Here is a 23,597-nt window from a genome sequence, read left to right as displayed (position 1 = left end):
GAGAGAGGAGGGAGGGAGAGATGTAGGCATCATCCTGGTGACCTACAGTCCTTGAGAAGCACTGGATATGCCACACCAGATCAGGGGTGGGACAACAGTTTTTTCAGTGTAATAACAGGTGTAATAGCAATGACACAGACTGGAGGGTATGTTCTACTACTACAGATTGATCTAGAAAGAGCTCATGCTGTTTTTTTTTAGGTGGTTGCAGTCATGGCTCATATCAGGAGTGGCTAGCCATTCATGAATTAAGCTGTACGTGCTAAGTAACCCACTGACCTTCTCAAACTGTATCACTAAAAACTAATCACATGAATATTCAAACATAAGTACTTAAATTCAAAGTAGTATACTAAAACACTGTTGAATCATTTTTAATAAGATCTAAGGCCTATGGATTTCAACTAATTTAGGGACAATCTGGTCTACAAATGGAGACAGTGTCATGTATAAAGAAAGATGGTCTCCTTATAAGGTAACATTTGCTTAGAGAGTCCAGGCCCCTCGAGGGAATTTTCCAGGGAATTACCAACATATTCACTTAGGAACAATGTTTTAATAAGGGTTTGTCATTTAACTCTGGCCACAGATGACAGTTAGAACATCACATAGCGAACTATTGACCCACCAGTTCTAAACACCATTTTTCATAGTGCTCCCATAGGAAATTATTTGGTGGCTTATAACTTGAAAGTTCAACCTCTACCAGCACACAATAGTAAGGTAGATGACAGTAATTTATAGCAAGATGATTAAAAGTCTGCAGTGTAAATATATTTTATGAAATCAAGGGCTATAATCAATTTTGAGGAAGAAGGAGCAAATAATTGTTTTTTTCTTTTTCTGTATCTCAATTTTCTTACAGTTAACATATTACTTTTTAAAGAAGTTACTTGTAATTTCAAAAGAAATAGAATAAAATTAATATCCTGTAAATATTTTTCTTTAAAAGGCAGTGAAATCTGATCTAGAAAGCTCTATTAGGAACAAAATGGAAGGTCAAAGGGAAAGGTACCAGTTAGATCTCAACATTGTGGGTTTGCAATTCAGTCATCATCCTCTCTTCAATCAAGAACAAGTATTATGTGCTAGGCTGCTCCAACTTTATGAGTGTTTTCAGGACAGGCAGCAACAGAATTTACCTCAGCTGCTTTATGAGAAGGTGAGAATGGTTTTCATTATATTTACAGAGCTGAACTTTTAATATTGAAAGAGAAAAGAGATTTCTTAGTACAGAGCAAGCTATCACTGAATATTTTCCCTTAGCACTTTGAATATTTAATCAAATAAAAGAATGGTTGATTTCAGTTTTCCTGAAAAGAAACTGTAGGAATTAACTGGCCAGGGAGGCAGCCTCAAACATATCCTGCAGGATATTTAACATCTATAAATATTTTCTAATCAATGGTATTCTTGGTCCTATGACTCAAGAAGAATATTTGAAATCATTACTATTTAAAAGAGCCAAATGGCTGTTTTCAATCTTGTAAGAGTGTATTTTTGATAAAAATATTAGTGACCTGAATCTCTCATCAAATATGAAGAGTGCTAGTCTGAGAGTGATTAATCCAAGTAGTCATCTAATGACGTCATAAAGGGTACATAAAATCTGAAGAGAAATCGAAGGAGTACCCACTGATTATTTTTATGAATTTGCACCTCTCATCTAGACTCTGTGCTGAGTTTTTGATACATGAGCATTCTGTTAACTAGTGTTCTCTCTGAAAAGATATTTTGATAGGTCTCATTCAGCTAATTAATACAGTTAAAAATAAATATTTAGTGAGGTATTTAGTTAAATATTCAAACCTAATAGAGTCACCAAGATACTCCAATAAGCTGGAAATGAATTGTACCTTAATATATCTGCTTTTTAAAATACAAGTGCAAAAACTACAGGACTTAATCCATTTGATTGAATTTTCACGTAGCAATTGTGTGGGAGAACTTAACAGATGAAGACCATGAATTAATAAGGTCAGAATATTTCCTAAAACAAATATTGAATATTCTAACTTTTAGTTTAATATGACCACTTTTTTTTATGAATGAAGGAATCAACTCTGAAATTAAGATGTAGGTCATTGAAAAAGTGACTTGATTTATAGATTTCTACTTAATAGACAGTTTTCCAACAGTATTGTATAATTTTTGAAGTCTGATCTAGCAATATCAATTATATTTCACTAGAGTACTATCTATTACTGTACATAAAAACTCTACATTTGTTTTTCATGTAGCATGGCTCTCTGTATAGAATAACATTTGGGGATCATTATTTGTAACATGTTTATTATTATTATTATTATTTTGATTCTTAGGAGCCCAAAGTAATTTCTTAGCTAATTTTTACTTTTCTTCAATTTATTCTCTTATGTGCACATAAACATTTTCCCCAATTTCCTGCTAAATTGTAAAAAGAGAAATTTGGTAGGTCATGTACATGTCCTTCTAAAATGAAAGAGGAGAAGAACAGTAGGGAGGAGGAGAAAAGGCCAAGTGTTACAGAGTGTGTCCATTGGTCTCCTACCAAAATACTGATTTATAATGTATGTATCCTTTTAGTCCGTTGGTGTGAAATGTATGGCTCTGCTTGTTCTCAGTGGGTTCAAACCAAGTTCAGAGTAGTGGGAAACTCACTGACATCCAAGGAATTCTGAAACTGGAATATGTCCCTTTATATGAGTATGAATCTCACTTAAAGAACAAGGAGAAATGCTGCAGACAGTATTAGAGAGTAGAAAGGATCCTCAGCTTTGCAGCGTTCTGCTATTTTTCCCTCTAGTTTTTTTTAAAATTACACAAGTAATACAGGAGTACATTCTCACTGTAAATGATTCAGTGTAGAAGTTTCAAAGTGTGAAAGACCTACTTCAATCTTCACCTCATGGTTTGAACTACAGCTTTAAAGTTCTCTTTTCCATGTATCTGTGTGTATACATATACCATGATAGTTTTCAACATAAATTGGATCTTCCCATATGTATTATTTGGCAACTTCATTTTTTAAAATTAATTCTGCATCTTGGAGCTTATTCCATATCACTATATATAGACCCATAATATACCTGTATTTTAATATGTTTAATCACTCCCCATTCACAACACTTAGGTCATTTCCATCTTTTTATGATTACAAATAATAAAGCAATGAACATCCTTGTATCCATATATTCGAGCACACAAGTGAAAACTTCTTTCACACAAGTGAAATGTAGGCTAGATTCATAGAAGTGAAATTTTTTGGTCAAGGGTAAGAGTGCATGAAGTTTAAATTTTATTAGAGCGTAATGAATTGCCTTTCCAAAAAAGGTTTTCAGTTTGAATTTCCACGGACGGTACAGGACAGACCCCACTTCCCAGAGTCCTAACCAGTAGTTGATATTATTTGCCCATTTTTCTGTAGCTTTGTGTATCTTTATAAGAGTTTTCTTATATATACACATATATGTATATACACATGTACACACATGCACACACACACTGGATGTAAGTCCATACAAGATATATGTCTTTTGAATATGTTTTATATATTTTTGTCCCATTCTGTTTCTTGCTTTTTAACTTCATTTTTCTTATCTTTTGGAAATATTTAAAATTTTATGAAGTCAAATCTGTCAGTTTTTTTCTTTGGGGATTTTAAGTTTTGTTGTTCACTTACTAAGCTCCCTAGATTTGTATCAATCAGCATACCTTTGGTTACAACTCACAGAAAACTCTCTCTCAATTGCTTTAAACAATAGGGAAAAAGTATTACCTTCTGTATCAAAAGTCCGAAGTTAGGGCAGCTCTACAGTTGGTTAATTTGGTGGCTCAACAATATCATCAACAACCCTGGCTTTTTTCTCTTTCTAATCTTCGTCTTCAGAAAGCTGACTTGGTTAGCTCTTCTCATGGGAACTAACAGAGTGGCTGCTCCAGCTGAAGGCATGCTGGCCACACACAATATGCAGCCTAGAGTCTCACTTTGAGAGCCCTCTCCAACCTTTCCCTTACACCACAGCAGATTTCCCCTCATGTCTCATTGCCTAGAATTATATCACATTATCATGCCTAAACCAGTCACTAGCGAGAAGAATGACATTGCTACAAATGGCTAGACTCATCAGGGTTTACGTCTAAAATAAATGGAAGAAGATTGAGCAACTGAACAAAATTGGGGCTCTGCCTACCAAGAAAAATGAGTATTCAAGGGCGACCAATAGTGTCTGGCAAACCAAAATTATAAAGATGCCTTTCTAAGGATGCTCAGCATCACTAATCACTAGAGAAATGCAAATCAAAACCACAATGAGGTATCACCTCACACTGGTCAGAATGGCCATCATCAAAAAAATCTACAAACAATAAATGCTGGAGAGGGTGTGGAGAAAAGGGAACCCTCTTGCACTGTTGGTGGGAATGTAAATTGATAGAACCACTATGGAGAACAGTATGGAGGCTCCTTATAAAACTAGAAGTAGAAGTCCCACTACTGGGCATATACCCTGAGAAAACCATAATTTGAAAAGAGCCATGTACCACAATGTTCATTGCAGCACTATTTACAATAGCCAGGACATGAAAGCAACCAAAGTGTACACTGACAGATGAATGGATAAAGAAGATGTGGCACATATATACAATGGAATATTAGCCATAAAAAGAAATGAAATTGAATTATTTGCAGTGAGGTGGATGGACCTAGAGTCTGTCATACAGAGTGAAGAAAGAGAAAAACAAATGCCATGTGCTAACACATATATATGGAATCTAAAAAAAAAAAGGTTCTGATGAACCTAGGAGCAGGACAGGAGTAATGACGCAGATGTGGAGAATGGACTTGAGGACACAGGGAGGGGGAAGGGTAAGCTGGGACGAAATGAGAGAGTGGCATTGACATATATATCCTACCAAATGTAAAACAGCTAGTGGTAAGCAGCCGCATAGCACAGGGAGTTCAGCCGGTGCTTTGTGACCACCTAGAGGGGTGGGATAGGGAGGGTGGGAGAGAGATGCAAGAGGGAGGAGATATGGGGATATATGTATATGTATAGCTGATTCACTTTGTTATACAGCAGAAACTAACACAGCATTGTAAAGCAATTATACTCCAATAAAGATGTAAAAAAAAAAAGTCTATATATTCTCCTAATAAAGTGTGTGTGATATGTAATTTCTAGCTTTTTATTCTATCTAGAGTTTATATCTGTGTTTTGTGAGGTCAGGCTTCAACTCAATTTCTTTCCCCTAAAAGGTTAGCCTATTATTTCTACTGATTTAAAATTCTGCCTTTATTGTAAACCAGTTTCACATATTTACATAGGTTTAAGGACTATCTACTCCACTGACATATTGGTCTGTTTCTGCCCTGTTTTAATTACTATGTTTAATTATTAAATTTTGATGTGTAAGGACAAGTTCCTCCTCATTGGTTTTTTCCTAGTATGTATTTGCATATTCTTATAGAGTTGATCTTCCATATGAACCTAAGAATTAGCTTGTCAACTTCTATTTTAAAGATCCTATTACCAAGGCTTCCCTGGTGGTGTGGTGGTTAAGAATCCGCCTGCCAATGCAGAGGACATGTGTTCAAGCCCTGGTCCAGGAAGATCCCACATGCTGCGGAGCAACTAAGCCCGTGCACCACAACTACTGAGCCTGCGCTCTAGAGCCTGTGAGCCACAACTACTGAATCCCGCGTGCCTAGAGCCCATGTTCCACAACAAGAGAAGCCCGCACATCTCAATGAAGAGTAGCCCCCTCTGAGAAAGCCCGTGCACAGCAACGAAGACCCAAAGCAGTCAAAAATAAATAAATAAATTTAAAAAATAAAGATCCTATTACCAAAAGAGTCTAAAAAAAAAAGTGGATATATGTATATGTATAACTGATTAACTTTGCTGTACACCTGAAACTAATACAATATTGTAAGTCAACTATACTCCAATAAAAATTTTAAAAAAGATCATATTACCATTTTTATTGTAATTGCATTGTTATATTAATTTTGAAAGAAATTTTACCTTTATAAAAAATTGGGTTTCCTCATCTAGGAATGTAGTATGTCTTCACATTTGTTGAGGTCTTCTCTTATGTCTTCCAGTAAACATTTATATCAGTTGACTCTAGTCGTGGAGTTGCCACAAACTGTTGCTAACTGCGATAGACGACTTCTGCATGTTTTAGGGTCTTGTTTCCTTTGGTTTTATTTCTCTGTCGATATTCTCTGTGGATATTTCTGTCTGTTTTATACTTTCCTTCATATATTTTGCTGATTTTATTTTACTTGTTATCCTATGTTGTTATACACTTATTCTTTTATAGTGAGATATAGATGTGTAGATATAATTATAAAATATATGTATAGGTATGGTTGTGATGATGGTAGTGAATATGGATAAAGAGAGATAGTTATCTTTTCTGTAACCATGGGATTTTAGATAGAAGATAAGATAGATTCCTGTGCTCAATATGCCATCTTGATTGATTGGCATTTCTTTATATTATAAACTAATTACTTAGAAGTTTCAAGGTATAATGTTTGTTTCTTAGACAAATATTGAGGCTCTTCTCAGTTCTGCCCCAAGGTGCTTATATAAAATATATTTTGGAAGACAAGACAGTAATACACAAAAAGTTATACACTTGTGCTTCTGCTGCTCATACCTAGACCTACAGGTGAATTGGTGTGGTGGTAACAAGTGGATGAAATGTAACAAAAAAGCTCTTTTCTTTGTTGTAGCTTAAAGCACTGAAGGATGCTACCAAATTAGCAAACGAAAATTTGGAAACAAGCCAGCTGACCAGAAAATCTTTACAGGATTATTATTGGCAGATAAGGTAGGTTTTAGGCCATTCATGTTTTCATCAAGCATTTATTAAGTAATTTCTTTAGACAGAGTATAGTACAATGCTATGGATGATATAAAATAAGAAAATAACAATATCCTTACTCTTTTTTTAAAATTGAAGTATAGCTGATTTACAATATTTTGTTAGTTTCAGGTGTACAGTAAAGTGATTCAGTTGTATTTTTTTCAGATTATATTCCATTATAGGTTATTACAAGATACTGAATATAATTCCCTGTGCTATACAGTAAATCTTTGTTGCTTGTCTATTTTAGGTATAGTAGTTTGTATCTGTTAATCCAATAATTCTAATTTGTTCCTCCTTCCTTCCTTCTCCCCTTTGGTAACCATAAGTTTCTTTTCTACGTCTGGAGTTTATTTCTGTTTCATGTATAGATTCATTTGTATTATTTTTTAGATTCCACATATAAGTGATGTCATATAGCATTCGTATTTCTCTTTTTGACTTACTTCACTAAGTAAAATATTCTCTAGATTCATATGTTGCTGCAAATTACACTATTCCATTCTTTTTTATGGCTGAGTAATATTCCAGTGTGTGTGTGTGTGTGTGTGTGTGTGTGTGTGTGTGTGTGTGTGTATGTTTTTTTTCTTAAGCCAATCATCTGTTGATGGGCCCTTGGGAGCTGTTTCCATATCTTTGCTATTGTAGATAGTGCTGCTATGAACATTGGGGTGCATGTATCTTTTCGAATTACAGTTTTCATTTTTTCTGGGTATATACCCAGGAGTGGGATTGCTGAAGATTCTTAGTCTTTAGGCAGTTATAGGAATGGTTCCAACCTTTTGTAAAAACTCATTTTTGTGTAAGCATATTTCATGGAGGTGTCACATGAAAGTAGTTGTAGTTTTACAGTCTATTTAAAAAAATACATGTTGATTAAAAACTACTATGAGCTTATTAATACTTTTCAATTGACTTGGATTATATTTATCTCAAGTGTTTGTATATGTTTGAGAATTAGTCCACATACACATATGTGCAAGATATATTATTAATTCAGTCTAAAAACAATACTCAGATAGTATATAGATTTAAGGACTCCTGTAAAAAAACGTGATCTACGAGTTGGGAATCATTGGCTGATAGAATTGTTGGGAAGAGAAGTTAGGAAAGAATAAAATAACTGGAAAAATAATTTCAGGACAACACATGATTATGTGTCAAGGAATCTTCAAAAGCAGGAAAGCTCTCTGGGCGGTACTTTTTGGGTAGAAAGTTAAACTATGCACAAAGATATGACAACTGTGAGAGTGATTTGATAGTTAAAGAATTTCCCTGACTCTATGCCCATTGACCTGAAATGGCTCTACAAGCTCTTAACCACTAGAGGCAAGTTGTTTTAAATAATTGGTTTCCTAGAATAACCTAGTTAAATGCAAACAATATTACTTGAGGAAGTTGACATATGCCTTGTACAAGTACTGGCACATAGTGAACTCTCAATAAATGTTAGTTGAATGAATGAGTGAATGAACAGAAACCTTCAGTATTTACAAAATAAACTAGTGTTATTTATAAAATTAACTACAACTTAAGGCAAAGAACAGTCATTGGCATAAGGAACACAGAGCAAGTCAGGAAGGATTGAGGAACAAAGAGAGTGGTAAATATGTAGGTAAGTCTCAATGAACAATCATGTAGTGATGTAATGATGTCTTACAGGGTATAAAAATATAGAGAGAGTTAAAATATAAAACTTTTAGGGCTACCCTGGTGGTGCAGTGGTTGGGAGTCTGCCTGCCGATGCAGGGGACACGGGTTCATCCCCCTGTATGGGAGGATCCCATGTGCCGCGGAGCGGCTGAGCCCGTGAGCCATGGCAACTGAGCCTGCGCGTCCGGAGCCTGTGCTCCACAACGGGAGAGGCAACGACAGTGAGAGACCCGCATACCGCAAAATAAAATAAAATAAAACTTTTAGAGTGGAGTAAAGAATGGAGAAGGGTAAATGTAATTAAAGATATTTACATTGACTAGGAGGAGAATAAAGGTAAAGCTTAATATTAGACTTTGATAAATCAAGGACTTAGATTTTAACTTATGACCTCTAAAGAAAGAGAATTAAAAAATATATCTTCCAAATCAATTGAAGAGGAAAATAGTATAATAAGAAAATACTCAAACAATCCAAAAGAAGGCAAAAAAAAAAAACAAAGAGAGAGAGAAAAGAGATTGTAGAGACTGATGAGACAAGGAAAAAGCATAAAAGAAAATGGTGGAGTTAAACCTAAATATATCTAAGTGAGTTAAGTGATCCATTTTTATCTAGACTGAATTAAAATAATTGGATTTCTTTCTGGAATTTTTCTTTGTGGCAGTTATGTCTGAATTTTATTTTATTTTATTTTTATTATTTTTGCCTGCATTGGGTCTTCGTCGCTGCGTGCGGGCTTTCTCTAGTTGTGGCGAGCAGGGGCTACTCTTCGTTGCAGTGTGCGGGCTTCTCACTGTGGTGGCTTCTCTTGTTGCAGAGCACGGGCTCTATGTGCATGGGCTTCTGTAGTTGTGGCACATGGGCTCAGTAGTAGTTGTGGTGCACGGGCTCAGTAGTTGTGACGCACGGGCTCAGTAGTTATGGTGCACGGGCTTAGTTGCTCCATGGCATGTGGGATCTTCCTGGACCAGGGCTTGAACCTGTGTCCCCTGCATTGGCAGATTCTTAACCACTGTGCCATGAGGGAAGCCCAATAATTGGATTTTTAAAAATCCAGTTATATTTTATTTAGGAGAGACTTATCTAGAACATAGGGATATAGAAAGTTAGAGAACAAAATAATGGAAAAAATATGTCACATAAACACTAACAAAAGAAAGCTGGCATAGCTAAGTTAGTATAAGATAAAATAGATCTTTAAGGCAAAAAGCTTTACTAGAGCTAGAGGGCCACATCAGAATATATGGTTTAATTCACATGTGTGCATACACACACACACACACACAGACATATACATATATGCATATCATAATATGGCTTCAAAATATATAAAGCAAAATTTGACAGAAATATAAGGAAAAATAGCAATTCACAAATGTATTGGGCAATTTTAACACATTCCTCTCAGTAATTGATGGAATAAATAAACCAAAAAATCTCATTAAGGATATAGAAGATTTGAACAACATGCTTAATAGACTTGACTTGGTATATTTGTAGAATATTGTACCTAACAACTGCAAAATAGCACTGTCTTCAAGAACACATGGAACATTTACAAAAATTGACCTTATGTTATCTCAACAAATCTCAGAGTCTCAATATATTCAAAGGATTTAAATCATTTAGTGCAGAAACGCAACACAAAAATGCAAAAAATATTGCTAGGAAATCTCCATATGTTTGGAAATTAAGAAATACAGGTCTAAATAATTTGTTAGCCAGAGAAGACATCATATTGATCATTGGAAAATGTTTTGAATTTACTGATAAAAAACTAATATGTATCAAAATTTGTGAGATACAGCTAAAATAATTCTCAGAGGAAATTTTGATTATTTAAATACATATATTAGAGAAAAAGAAAGGTTGAAAATTAATGAGCTAAGCATCTTTCTTAGAAAGCAAGGGAAAAGGATAGAAGGAATGAAATAAAGAGAACAGAAATTAATAAGAAAGCTAGGATAGAATCAACAAATCCAGATGTTTGATAAAAAATTGATAAACTCGGGACTTCAGTTTATGAGGTTATCTTATCCTTGAAATTAAAACCTAACAACAATACAAAAAACACCGCAACCCAATTTCATTCATGAACTATGCTAAACAGAATTTTATCAAATAATATAGCTAAACTGTGGTCATTCCAGGAATGCAAGGATGATTTAATATTAGAAAGTCAATCAGCATAATTTGCCATACTATAGTGTGTTTGCAAAGTCAGGGAACCAGTAATAGTATATTACTTCAGCATCCAAATAATCCGCTCACTACCCATCAGGCAAAGTACCTCTAAATTTGAAGCAATGGTTCTAATTGTCAATCTGAAAAAATGTATAAGAAATATACTACAGAATGTCCAGAAAATCTGGAAATACATGGATGTTAGCAGAGCACTTTTGAATAGTGAAAAATCTTTAAGAGGTATGAATCTCTAAATGGAATTTCATTCTCTACATCAAGATGTGGGTAAAATGGAAAAAAAAAAGAAGGGTGGGGGGCCCAGAAGAGTTAGTACAATACATTCTTCCAGGCCATTTGTAATGACTTGTACTGTAGTTCTAATCCACTAACATATTTTTTAAAATTTATTTATTTTATTTATTTGTTTTTGGCTGCATTGGGTCTTCGTTGCTGTACGTGGGCTTTCTCTAGTTGTGGCGAGCGGGGGCTACTCTTCATTGTGGTGTGCGGACTTATTGCGGTGGCTTCTCTTGCTGCAGAGCATGGGCTCTAGGCATGCAGACTTCAGTAGTTGTAGCACACGGGCTCAGTAGTTGTGGCTCATGGGCTCTAGAGCACAGGCTCAGTAGTTGTGGCTCATGGGCTTAGTTGCTTCGCGACATATGGGATCTTCCCAGACCAGGGTTCAAACCCATGTCCCCTGCATTAGCAGGCAGATTCTTAACCACTGCACCACGAGGGAAGCCCCACTAACATATTTTTAATCTAACATTATTGTAGTAATACAAAACAGCTCTATGACTTAGAAAAGGAAAAGGACTTCTCCCTACTACACAGTATATTATGGACTTGGAAACAGATGAAATTCCTTCGACAACGCCAAGGATTTACAAGCACCTCGATAAAGTTGCAGTTTCAGAGGTGAGTGGCTGCTCTATTTGTTCTTATAGATCTCCTGAGGAGCTGCCCACAAATAACTGGGAATTCACAGTAACTTGGAAAAGAAAATCCAGAAGCTAGTCAACTATTTGACATAGTCAACAAAGAACTTGTATCTTGAATGTATAAACAATACTTACAACTTAATAAGACAACTCAGTTTAAAAATGGGCAAAAGATTTGAACAGACACTTCATTAAAGAAGGTATATGGATGGCAAATGAACACAGGAAACAATGCTCAACATTATGTTATGTCAATAGGGAAATGTAAACTAAAACTTCAGTGGGATACACTACACACCTATCAGAATGGCTAAAATCCAAAAAAAAAAAAAAAAAGAAAAGAAAAGAATAGAGAGAAGAAAGAAAGAAAAGAAAAAGGCAATAACAAATGCTGGCAAAGCAACAGGAACTCTCACTGCTGGCTGGTGGAAATGCAGAATGGCGCAGCTACTTTGGAAACAGTTTGGCACTTTTTGATAAAGTTAAACATAGACCCAGCAATCATACTTCTAGATGGAACATGTAAGTCACAAAAACATATCTAGTGGAGGAGATAGTTACAAATTTAAAACTTTGCTTGTTAATCACTTCTTAAGCTGTTTGTGAACCCACAGTGAAATAACTGGTTCTCTCCCACAAGCCGTTGTCCTGGGTCTTTTGTTTTTCAAAATTATAAAAGATTAGTATAATTTCAGGCAATTAAGAAAGATGTTTAGCTTTGTTGATTTTTTTTCCTCCTGTAGTAGTTTTTAACAAGAGTGCTTCTGACAGTTTCTAAACCTAACCCAGCATGGACTTTGTTTATCTTAGGCTCCTGAATTCATGTAAACTTGCTGACTTGCCTCTCATCTTTTAAACCGGTCTAATAACACTTGTGCATTATGAACCCCTCTTCAGAAAAGGAGAGTCACAGATGCAATAAGCTTGTTCAGAACAGTAGCTCTGGACCAATATTTCTGCTCGCCACCTACTCTTATTCTACTAAACTCCAATCCCACTTGAGGCCCTTTGCATTTGTTCCTTCTGACATTTACCATTCAACTTTCCCAGTGGACTTTGTCTTGGGTTTGCCTCTCCAGATTGCTCCTGTAGACTTCTGAACTAAACCCCACAGTGTCAGTGATGAGTTTGGCTGCACAGGACTAGCTATCCCCAGCTACCCTAAAATGGGGCATTTCACTTGAGCAAAGTATCATTCTTTTTTTTTTTTTTAACATCTTTATTGGAGTATAATTGCTTTATAATGTTGTGTTAGTTTCTGCTGTATAACAAAGTGAATCAGCTCTATGCATACATACATCCCCATATCCCCTCCCTCTTGCGTCTCCCTCCCACCCTCCTTATGCCACCCCTCTAGGTGGTCACAAAGCACCGAGCTGATCTCCCTGTGCTATGTGGCTGCTTCCCACTAGCTATGTATTTTACATTTGGTAGTGTATATATGTCAGTGTTACTCTCTCACTTCGTCCCAGCTTCCCCTTCCCCCTCCCCATGTTCTCAAGTCCATTCTCTACATCTGTGTCTTTATTCCTGTCCTGCCCCTAGGTTCTTGAGAACCATTTTTTTTTTGGAGTCCATATATATGTGTTAGCGTACGGTATTTGTTTTTCTCTTTCTGACTTACTTCACTCTGTATGACAGACTCTAGGTCCATCCACCTCACTACAAAGAGCAAAGTATCATTCTGATCAACTATAAAAGCTGATGTTTGAAGATGCTCCTGGGAACTCTGTTTCCAGGCTAGGTATATCACCAGCAACCTCACCACAGGCCTTCACCTTGTGAACACTAATTGAATAAGCTTGTAGCCAGGCCTATGTGAAAGACAGTACTTATGACAGGAAGACCTGGGACCTAGACACTAAGCTCAGGTTATCTTTTCTTCATATATTTGGTTTTGGGCATATCGAATTTGATAAGCTTTTGAGACATCCCTAAATAAAGCAACTGAATGGGCAGCTGGATGTATGGTTTGTACTAGAAAGAAAAATGCTGAATTTTGTGGCAGAGTAATAGTAATTGAAACCATGCGTGTGCATGAATCTGCTTAGGAAGAGGGTAGAGAATGAGATGAAAAGAGGGCCGAGAGCTAAATCTTGAGAAACTGCCTTGAATGGCTTGATAGAGGAGGAGAAACCAGAGGAGGGACAGAGAAACACCAGTTAGAGTGTTTTGCCACAGAGGCAAAGAAAGGGGAGTATTTTAAATAGGAGGGAGGGTTAATAGTGTTTAATGCTTCTGAAGTATCAGTTAAGTCTAGGACTAAAAATTTTCATTGGATTTCCTCACATGGAGATTACTGATTGAGAAATTAGAGCAGGTTTGATGAAGTGATGGTGGCAGAATAAAATAGCAGGAAGTTGAGGATATAGTCCTGTCTTCTCATTCAGGCAATAAATTTTCCTTGTCAAATGTTACCAACACTACATTAAACTTAGAGAAACTGCCTGGGTAAGTAGCCACAGACCTTGTTGTATTTTGGCTACTGAACCCAAACCACAGCACTGGTAAGTAGCACGGTGAACCCAGATTCCTGTATATTGTTTTCACCTGTGTTCTCTGTTAGGCTCCTACTTATCTGGAAGGGATCCAGATAACTGCCAAAGGGGCTTTTAAAAGATATAGAAAGAGCAATCTATTCAAGCAGGAAAATCCACGTCATTTCCCAGAGCTACTGAATAGAAAGGAGGAAGCTATGGAACCAAGGTCACTGTCTCAGTGATCTCCTCAAAAAGAGACTGCCTGTTAAAACACCTATTGTCTAAATACTGTACATTGCCTAAGTTACTCTACACTGGAATCACCTGGGAGAGATCTAAAAACCACTATTATGATTTAGTTGGTATGAAGTATGGTCTGGGCATCAGGAACTTTAAAAATATCCCCAGGTGATCTTAATATGTGACAAAGTTTGAGAGCCATTGGATTAAACAATAGGTTAATTGACTTTCATACTGATTACCCTGAATCAGAGGAAAACAATAATAATATTTGTTGAGTGTTTGTTATACTCCAAGCATTGGACTGAGCACTTTACATGAATTAGTGCATTTAATTCTCATAACAACCCAATTTTCAGATGAGAAAAGTAAGGCATAGAGTACTTAAGTAACTTGCCCAAATTCCATAGTGTCAGTAATGGGTCTGGGCTTCAACACAGGTAGTCTGGTCTCTAGCCCATATAGGTAGTATCTACACTAGGTTCCCTATATTTTACTGCAGAAGGCAAAAAGCATATGATATTTTACAATGATAATGAGATATAATTCACATACCATACAGTTCATCCATTTAAAGTGTACAGTTCAATGGTTTTTAGTATGTTCACAGCATTGTGCAAGCATCACCACAATTAACATTTTATAACATTTTAGGCACCCCCCCCCATAGAACTATCTTCCTATTAGCAGTCACTCCTCATGTGTGTAGATATAGTTTTTATTTTTCTTGGGTATATACCTAGGAATGGAATTGCTGGGTCATATGGTAACTCAGTGCTTAACATTTTGAGGAACTGCCAGACTGTTTTCCAAAGCAATTGCACCATTTTCTATTCCCAACAGAGCATATAATACTTATCAAAGAATCTCCTTTTTAAAAGATTAAAAATAAAAAACTGAACTTTGAACTGAAAAGAATAAAAAGTCAACTCCCAGACCAATTATTTTCTGAAAGGGTTCCAGAGAACTGGGGTTTGCTGGACTACTAATAGAAGAGGAATAATAGTAATACCTACTTCGTAGGGTTGCTGTGAGAATTAAATGAGTTAATATGTGTAAAGTACTTAGAATATTGCCTGGCATGTGCTTAGTAAGTACAATGTAAAAGTTAGCTGCTGCTACTAGTAGTAGTAGTAGTGGTGGTAGTAGTAGTAGTGGTGGTAGTAGTAGTAGTTGTTAGTGGTAGTGGTGGTGGTGGTGGTGGTACTAGTTGTAGTAGTGGTAGTAGTAGTTGTTGTTGTTGGTACCAGTTGTAGTAGTGATAGCAGTAGTAGTAGTTGTCGTTGTTAGTGGTAGTGGTGGTGGTGGTACTAGTTGTAGTAGTGATAGTAGTAGTAGTAGTTGTCATTGTTGTTAGTGGTGGGGGTGGGGGTGGTAGTTGTGGTAGTGGTAGTAGTAATGTCATGAACTGCTTACTGTTTATGCATAAACCCCAAGGAGTATAACTGAGATTTACCACTTAATATTCCTATAGTGCCCTGCCCTTACACATGCTCATGTTCTCACAGCTTAAAAAATATGAGAGGGACTTCCCTGGCAGTCCAGGGGTTAAGACTCCACGCTTCTACTACAGGCGGCACGGGTTCAATCCCTGGTTGGGGAACTAAGATCCTGCATGCCATGTGGCATGGCCAAAAATTTTTTTTAAAATATGAGAGGAAGCAAAATGAGAGGAAACATGGCATGTGCCCTTAAATTTATATCTTCCATCCCCCTTGGTTACTCATTCTCACCAGAGAGGTTTCTTGATGTCCTTAGAAAAGGCTGAAGACACTAAGTAGGGAGAAATCTGTGAAAACTAAGAACAAGTTTATGAAGTTTTATGTATATACATATATATGTGTGTGTATCATACTGATAATTTCCTTGGGATGTAAAATTATTTTATGTAAGAAATTGTGGTGTGTGTGTGTGTGTGTGTGTGTGTGTTGGCAAGATCTCTAACAACTCTCAAATCCATTATTCCTGCTTTAAATAATTCTATTTATTATTAATAAGGATGAAAATGAATAAATGTGATGAACAAAAACAAGAAGAATTGTCAGAAATGTATGAGACTCAGAAGAAAACTGAAGGAAAAGCATTTAAGACTGGGGAGAAACAGGAGGTATTTATATTGCAAAATAACATTCAACTCATCTTAACTAGTTATAATATTTGTTTGTTAGAATAGGAAATCTTGGTATTTGTAACAGTTACCCAAGAAAATGACAAATATAGGAAATAAAGTTTAATTTTAAGAATAATTGTCCTAAGCAATGAACTTACATTATAAATTATATATTTATTTTTCTGTTTCTAGAGTTTCTCATATTTAGCTTCAGAATTTGAAGAAATAGATATTGAAAGAAATCCAATTACCTTGATGCCACAAATTTCTTTCACAGCAGAATTAACAGACTCATCTAGATGTTCACTGTAAGCATTTTTAAAGGATTATTTCTTCATTATATATTGTCTAGTAATTGTATTGTTTTTTTAATAACGTTAGATTTCTTGAGTGAGTACCATATACTGGGCACTTAGCATGCTGAGTTTAAAAAATATATTTGCACATTTAATTGCCACCATAGCTCTATGGTATTATCTTCATCTTAGAAATGGGGGTCACACTTCTAATTCATGACTGAGGTGGGACATAACCCAGTTTAGTTTGATGATTGTTTTTTGTTTTGCTATGGTAGTAATTTTTGTTCAGGTATAGATAGGTGGAATATAAGGCCACTGTGAAAAATAAGGTTATATGGTCACCTTTGTTTGTTGAAGGACCTCCTGGATTTCATAGAAAGTGTTTGGTATAGAAAGGGCCTGCTGGACAATTTTCTATTTTGACAATACAAGCTTCTTTCCTTCTCAGTTGTGACTTCTTCCTAGAAGCTTTAAGGTTTTCTCCCTACTCCTAGGACATCCATGCATAAACAGATGTCATGCCGATCCCCATTTCTCCCATCTCTAAGCCTTTGGATCTCATCTCCCTTAAAGAGGATGTAGCAACTTAGAGCACTGAACTAGGTACAACCTTCCAACATCTCTGTCCCATGGAACACTTGGTACAGATTCATCTCTCAGTACTGTGAATGTGCATCATTTAGCATGGTATTGGAAGGTAGTGTGTGCCCAATAAATACTCATCTTCATTTAACGAATGAATAGGTGGTTAAACTTTTAAATGAACATAAAGAGTAGCAAACACAAAGGCACAATTATCATTACCTTCTTTCTGACTAGAGAAGTGCAGCAGTGAAGCAATGTTTTATTTGTTCTACACCTACTTCCAAAAAGGGCCCAAGATGATTTATTATGTAAGACACCCAGGCAAAAGGACTATCTAAATGAGGACAAGAGAACAGCCATAAAATGGAAGTTGGAAGTAAAAAGGAGAAAGAGAAGGAGGAAGATATTTGTGCTGGAAAGCCTAGGCTAAAACTTAGTGGAGGTCAAGGCAAAAGGCAATATAATGCTTTATATCTTTTCAAAGCTATTGTTGTGGCATTGCTGTCATTATCCATTTAAAATGTCCAGTTGAATAAGAATTGATTCTCTAGAAAACAATAATATACTGATGTCAAGGATAGAGGTGAAAGGAGTACAGGGATTAAAGAAAAATTAAAAAGAGTTTACAGGTGAAGAAAAAGGCAAGATTTCATGAGGATAAATATAATGCCAAATTAACAAATTTTCATAAGCTCATTATTTAAACTACTTTCAGAGGACTTATTTTATGAAACTATTTCTTTAAAGGTAATTGGGAGGAAGGTCAAAAAAGGCCTACAGGGAGACAGGAAGAATAAGTAATCTTTTGTCCCATAACCCTCTGAGAAGATTACAGAGAAGATGAGCAGATATGGGGGCAGGGAGATACTGGCCTATAGGATGATTAGGATGGAGAACAGAAGGGGATTTTATTTTTCAGCCTATGGCTTATCTTCCAACTAGTCTTCTACCTTCTGAAAAGCAGGATCAAGTCTTAAATATCATTAGGTCAGTTGCCTTGCAGCTGAGAAGATATTCAGTAAATGTTGGTTGAGTGAACAAATGAATGGATGGATTGAAGACTCTCTTTGGTAGTCTCATATCATTGAATGGATCAATTTCTTCCCCAAAAAGTGTTTTCATAGCAGCCCCAGGAAAGTAACCTCTCTGGCTTTCCTGTCTGATCTTTAGGTTCAGAGAAACAATGTCCTGGGAAACAAAGGTATACAACCTAAAGCCTAAAGAGATTCACAAAGACCTTTAGGAGGACACAGCAAGCCTATTGACTTAGAGCCACCTCCTTGAGGTTATTGAAGACATGGTGTGTGTGTGTGTGTGTGTGTGTGTGTATGTCTTTTAAAAGTTAGAAAATATTTTTGAATTCTCGATTCAAGCTCCGCCACCCCCATTCTTAAGTCCCTCAGCTTTCTCCTCTCATAAGACATCTTATAATGGGTAAGTGCTATAATCTCTTTAAGTTATAATTTAGTAAAATAGCTGAATGATTTATGGTACCTTAATTTTAGTTCTTTTTGTATTTTTGAGTAAATGTCTTTTTAAAAAAACATTTGAGGAGTAGGAAAGGCTTTTATCCACATATAGGCAAATGTTATTGGGCTCAAATATTATTTGTCCTCTAAAATGATCATATTTTAACATGTTGAGGTACATTTTGAAAAGAATAATATTTTATATCTGGTTTGCTTTTCAAGGGTCCATTAAAGGTTTATTTAATTTTTAGGCACGAACAAAAGAGGAGAACCAAAATTCAGAAGCTTAAATATTTTATTAAAATATTATACAACAATAAACAAGTTTCTTGCACTTCAGTATCTCCCCTACAGTTTGATTTTAAAGTCATGTTTCAACAAATTTTCAATATTCAGTTAATATATTGGCCTGAAACAATTTGCTTGGAGGTATGCCATTGTCATTTAATTTTGTATCTTATTTTATGACATACATAATTTTAAATTTCTTGTTAGTTGCTGTTATATGTGATAAGTAAGTTCTTTTATATTGAGATGACTGATCTATATGGGTAGACAAGATATTTATAATTCATCAATAGTCTTTTATTAATAGCCGTAAGTACAAAATTATTTGATTTGTAATTGTTCTAAATACTTCTATTCTGCTAAAGTTCTTGCCAACCCTAGATGTGCAGCATTATTATTCATTTGTTAGTGAGGTGGAAGAGGGTTGTTTAAACTATGAGTAGTATAGCTATTGTAAGTGTTGAATGATTTCTCCAAATTGCCCCAACCTTGACTTGGTGATTTCAGTCTCTTGATATATTTGTTCATCTTTTAAAAAAATTTTGGATCCCTTTAAGAATCTGATGAAAGAACACACATAGAGCAGACCCCTGATTCCTGCCCAAACACCCCACCCTAAGAATCCCTTCACTAAAAGAAGAAGAAGATAGGATGATGGAGAAAAATTAGAGACAGTAAAGGAGTTTAGATAAGAAGTCTTGATGGTTAATATAAGGGTTAAACTTGCACCTAGAGCCGAAAGAAAAGTTAGGAGGGAATAAAGATTTGTTAACTAATGAGAACCCGCTGTTTAGCACAGGGAATTCCGCTTCACTGTACAGTAGAAACTAACACAACATTGTAAAACAACTATACCCCAACAAAAAAATAAAAATAAATAAAAGTAAAAATAAAAATATTTGTGTATGTGAGTGTGGGGTGGAGTTTGAGGTGTGGGGAGAAGATTATTATTACAAATCTAAATCAGTTATTTTTTAATGCCTAAAATAATTTTGTGCTATCGCTGATCAAAAGCTGTATTCATTTTGTTCATCTGAGCTGTCAAGTTACTATCATCTTAAAATGCACCTCTGTTGAAATTTCTATCTAAAAAATATACTGACTACACTTTCCTACTATTGTACCTAAAATAAATTGTGATATAATAATCCAACCACTTGAAATTTAAAATCTGCCCCCTCCCAAAATAGATAAGTGTGTATTTTGAATCCCTCATCATCCCATGAATTAGCACATGATCTTAACAAAACAAGAGGCAGCGAAAGAAAGGAATCTATCTAGGGATAAATCACACCATTAGCAGTGCAAAACTTGCTAAATAAATCTATATGCCCTAGACTAACAGATTCTAACCTACATTTCTAATTTTCTTCTTACTATTCTTCTTTACTCTTTCTTCACTTCAGCCAAACTGAACTGCTTGTTTTTTCCATATATTCTTGCAATTTCCTACTTAGAGTTTTGAATATTCTACTTTCTCCACTTTTAATGCCTATTTTCATTCTTCACACTCCATCTCAGCCACACAGTGGTGTTGATAGCTTCCATTAGGAGACAAGTCTGTCTCTGGGGAGATTCCAGGTAGAATTCGCTACCTTTACATTTGCTACCATCTAGGATCTGGCCTCCAGCTCTGCAGTCTCAGAAACTGGATTTAACAGTTCCATGAGAATGCATCTACGTACCCTAAATAAATATACAAGGACGATGTGTAAAATCAGAATGCCAATTCAATATTTGAATATATTTATCAGTTCATTGTCTCTTCTTAGTTAGTCAATTTACTAATTTACAGTAAGAAAATTTTTTCACAGACCTAAATACTTTAAGTCCATTAGCTATAACCCCTACAACCTTTCTTTATTAGGGATGCCTTTGTCAAAGAGACCAATGTGTTGGGTTAAATTCACTCTTACAGGGACAGTATTTAGATGACCAGAAAAATATTTGCCTCTTTGTCTTTCCTTTTCCCCTGCTTTCTTGGTTAATCAACTATCCTTTTGATTGGTACATTCTTTTTTATCTTTCATGGGGCATTTACCCCTCCTTGATTTCCTTCTTCTTAGAACACATATCACTGTTTCCCCAAACACTGATAACACAGTATAAGTCAAAATAAGATTTTTCTATTGAAAAAAATTTAGGTTTGTAGTTATGGCAGTGATGGAACTATAGTAGAAAGCACAGCATACAGAATCAGAAGACCTGGGTTAGTACCCAGTGGACATCTATGGAACAGTCTCCTCAGCACCTCTCTTACTCCTTCTGGGACTTTTCCTCCCTTCCCTGCCCCATAGCTTGTTTAACTGTCCTTGGATTTCATGAGCTAACAAATCTCCCCTTTTCTTAAGCACTTTACCTGGGTTTCTATCCCTTTTAATAAAAATTAATATAGTTTCATATAGAGACTCCATTTCTTCATTTACAAAATGGGAAGAATAATACCTATTTCCTATAATTTTTATCAGGTTTAAATGAGATAAAGAATTTTAAAACTGCTACACAAAAGTAAGTTATTTGGGTATTGTGTTATATGTAATATATTCACAGAACTGTATTTGTAGTCCTTTTATTCAGTTGATTTTCTTTGAAACCATAAAAGGCATTATGCTTTTAAACACATAGGGTTATCTACTTTTCTCACAATCATGTGGATCAAATTCTATAGAGCAATACCTATTTTACATTCTAGTATTTTTAAAAGAATTATGTTAGTGATGATCTTTATTTTAGTTCTTTTTCTATTTTGTACTTTCAGTGATTTATCAACCATTTCTTTTATATTTAGGTTTATGAAATAAGTAAAAGGACAAGCTTATTGGCAAAACTATATTTACCCTTACCTAAAAACACAGAGCTAAAAAGCAAAACTGTTTTGGAATATGTAGAATTTAGCTCTGATAAGCTGGTCATACCTGCATATGGAGAAGTGGGAAGCAGTAAGTTTATTAAAAATGTTTCTTCCCTCCTATTTTCTTCATGAGTTCCATATCCTAAATGACCCTGGGTCATTTATATGAATAAAGAATCCTATATTTACAGTATTAGGCTAAAGTGAATTAAGTTCTTCTTCCAGACATTAAACTAATTTTTAAAACTTTGACTTGAATCAGATCTTTGGGATATCTAAAATTCGGGATTAGCCCCTTTGCTTTCCCTAGGACATCTGAGACAAGGGCGCTATGCTCTCTGGAATGTGAGCTCCACTCCTGAATGGGTAGGCTGCTCTGCCTCTGCCTCTCCTTTCGTAAATCTTAAAGATGCTCCAGGACAGGTTGATTCATCTTTGAACTGAATAGGGGAGGGAGGAAGAGAAAGAGAGAGAAAGGAAGAGGTAAAGGAGAGAGGAAAGAAGAAGTGATGTTTCTGTTTATTGTTGTTCAATTGATTTTACTCCTCCTGCAATTAAATTTAAGTTAGCATGTCTGCCAGAATGCTGTCATTTCTCTTCTCCCCCAGCTCCCTTCTCTTTCACCTTCCTAGGGGTTTTGCAATTGCTGCATCCAGCTGGTAAAAAGAAAGGGAGTATGAATGAGTGAGCAAGGAGGAGAGAGAAGACAATAAGTAGGCAAAGGAACCAGGGGAGAACAGAAAATGAGGGAGGAATGTAGTCTGCTTAGACAGAGTCCAGATGAAGCAGAAAATAGGGTTGTGGAGACCCAGGAGAAAAGACTTAAGAGTGAAAAATTTAGGGAGCACTAGGAACTTGGCAGAAGTTTCAAGGAGTATCGTTAAGCTCTCTGGAGACAGAAGGAAGATGAGGAGAGGGGGAACACTCAAGAATGTAGGAAAGGAGACAAACAGTAGCTCTTTTTCTGCTGCCAATATATTTTTCTTGCTGGCAGCCACTCCCAGAAAGAATGGGTTAAAAACTGCTGTGTTCAGATAAATATGTTCCTCTCTCTTTGGTAGTCTGTTTGAAGCAGTCTACCTTGAGGGATCTTAGATGTGAGGTGAGGGAGAGCTCTAAGATTAGAGCCTGTGGTCAACATAAACTTTGTGTTCCTGAGGTTCCACAAGTAAAAGTCTGGAAAAAAACTGTAATGTGCTCAAATATTCATTTGTTTTTAATGCCTTTTATAAATAGATGTGCCCTTTCTTCTTGAGGGAAACGGAACTGAAGAACTTTGTCTTTTGACTTCAGGAAAACTAAGCTATTCTCTATCATGGGCCTTAGATGAAAATGGTGTTCCTCTGACACCTATGTCACAGTCATTACGATCTGCTTACTGCAGGTAATAAATGTTTATGCTTGAAAAATAATGCCAATCCTCAGCAAAGCATCACACAAGACCTAAAAAGGGAAAATTCTAGAAACAGTAGGAACAGTTTAGTTTACTTGGATGTTGCTTTATTTTTTATTTGTATTTATAAATATGTAAAATATTTATTGATTTTATTTATAGTCACTCTACTAAGACAATAAGTATCTTTGTATGTAAGAGAATGTATCTCTTCAATGCTTAGGATTAGAGCCACATGGATGA

The 23,597-nt window shown here is 35.7% G+C and overlaps 1 protein-coding gene across 1 annotated transcript in view; it reads left to right on the top strand.

Moving 5' to 3' along the window:
* CC2D2B (coiled-coil and C2 domain containing 2B) overlaps window positions 1-23,597 on the top strand; it is a 104,055-nt gene that overhangs the window by 16,307 nt on the left and 64,151 nt on the right. Inside the window, 8 exon segments of the mRNA XM_060111475.1 lie at window positions 953-1,162; window positions 6,725-6,822; window positions 11,476-11,616; window positions 16,358-16,466; window positions 16,662-16,777; window positions 19,074-19,251; window positions 21,899-22,049; window positions 23,198-23,345. Of these exon segments, the coding sequence (XP_059967458.1) occupies window positions 953-1,162; window positions 6,725-6,822; window positions 11,476-11,616; window positions 16,358-16,466; window positions 16,662-16,777; window positions 19,074-19,251; window positions 21,899-22,049; window positions 23,198-23,345 (1,151 nt within the window).

The sequence above is a fragment of the Mesoplodon densirostris genome, chromosome 1 (genome assembly GCF_025265405.1).
Source record: "Mesoplodon densirostris isolate mMesDen1 chromosome 1, mMesDen1 primary haplotype, whole genome shotgun sequence".
NCBI classification, from domain to species: Eukaryota; Metazoa; Chordata; class Mammalia; order Artiodactyla; family Ziphiidae; genus Mesoplodon; species Mesoplodon densirostris.
The sequence above is the reverse complement of the archived record's forward strand: the minus strand, read 5'-3'. Positions and strand labels throughout refer to the sequence as shown.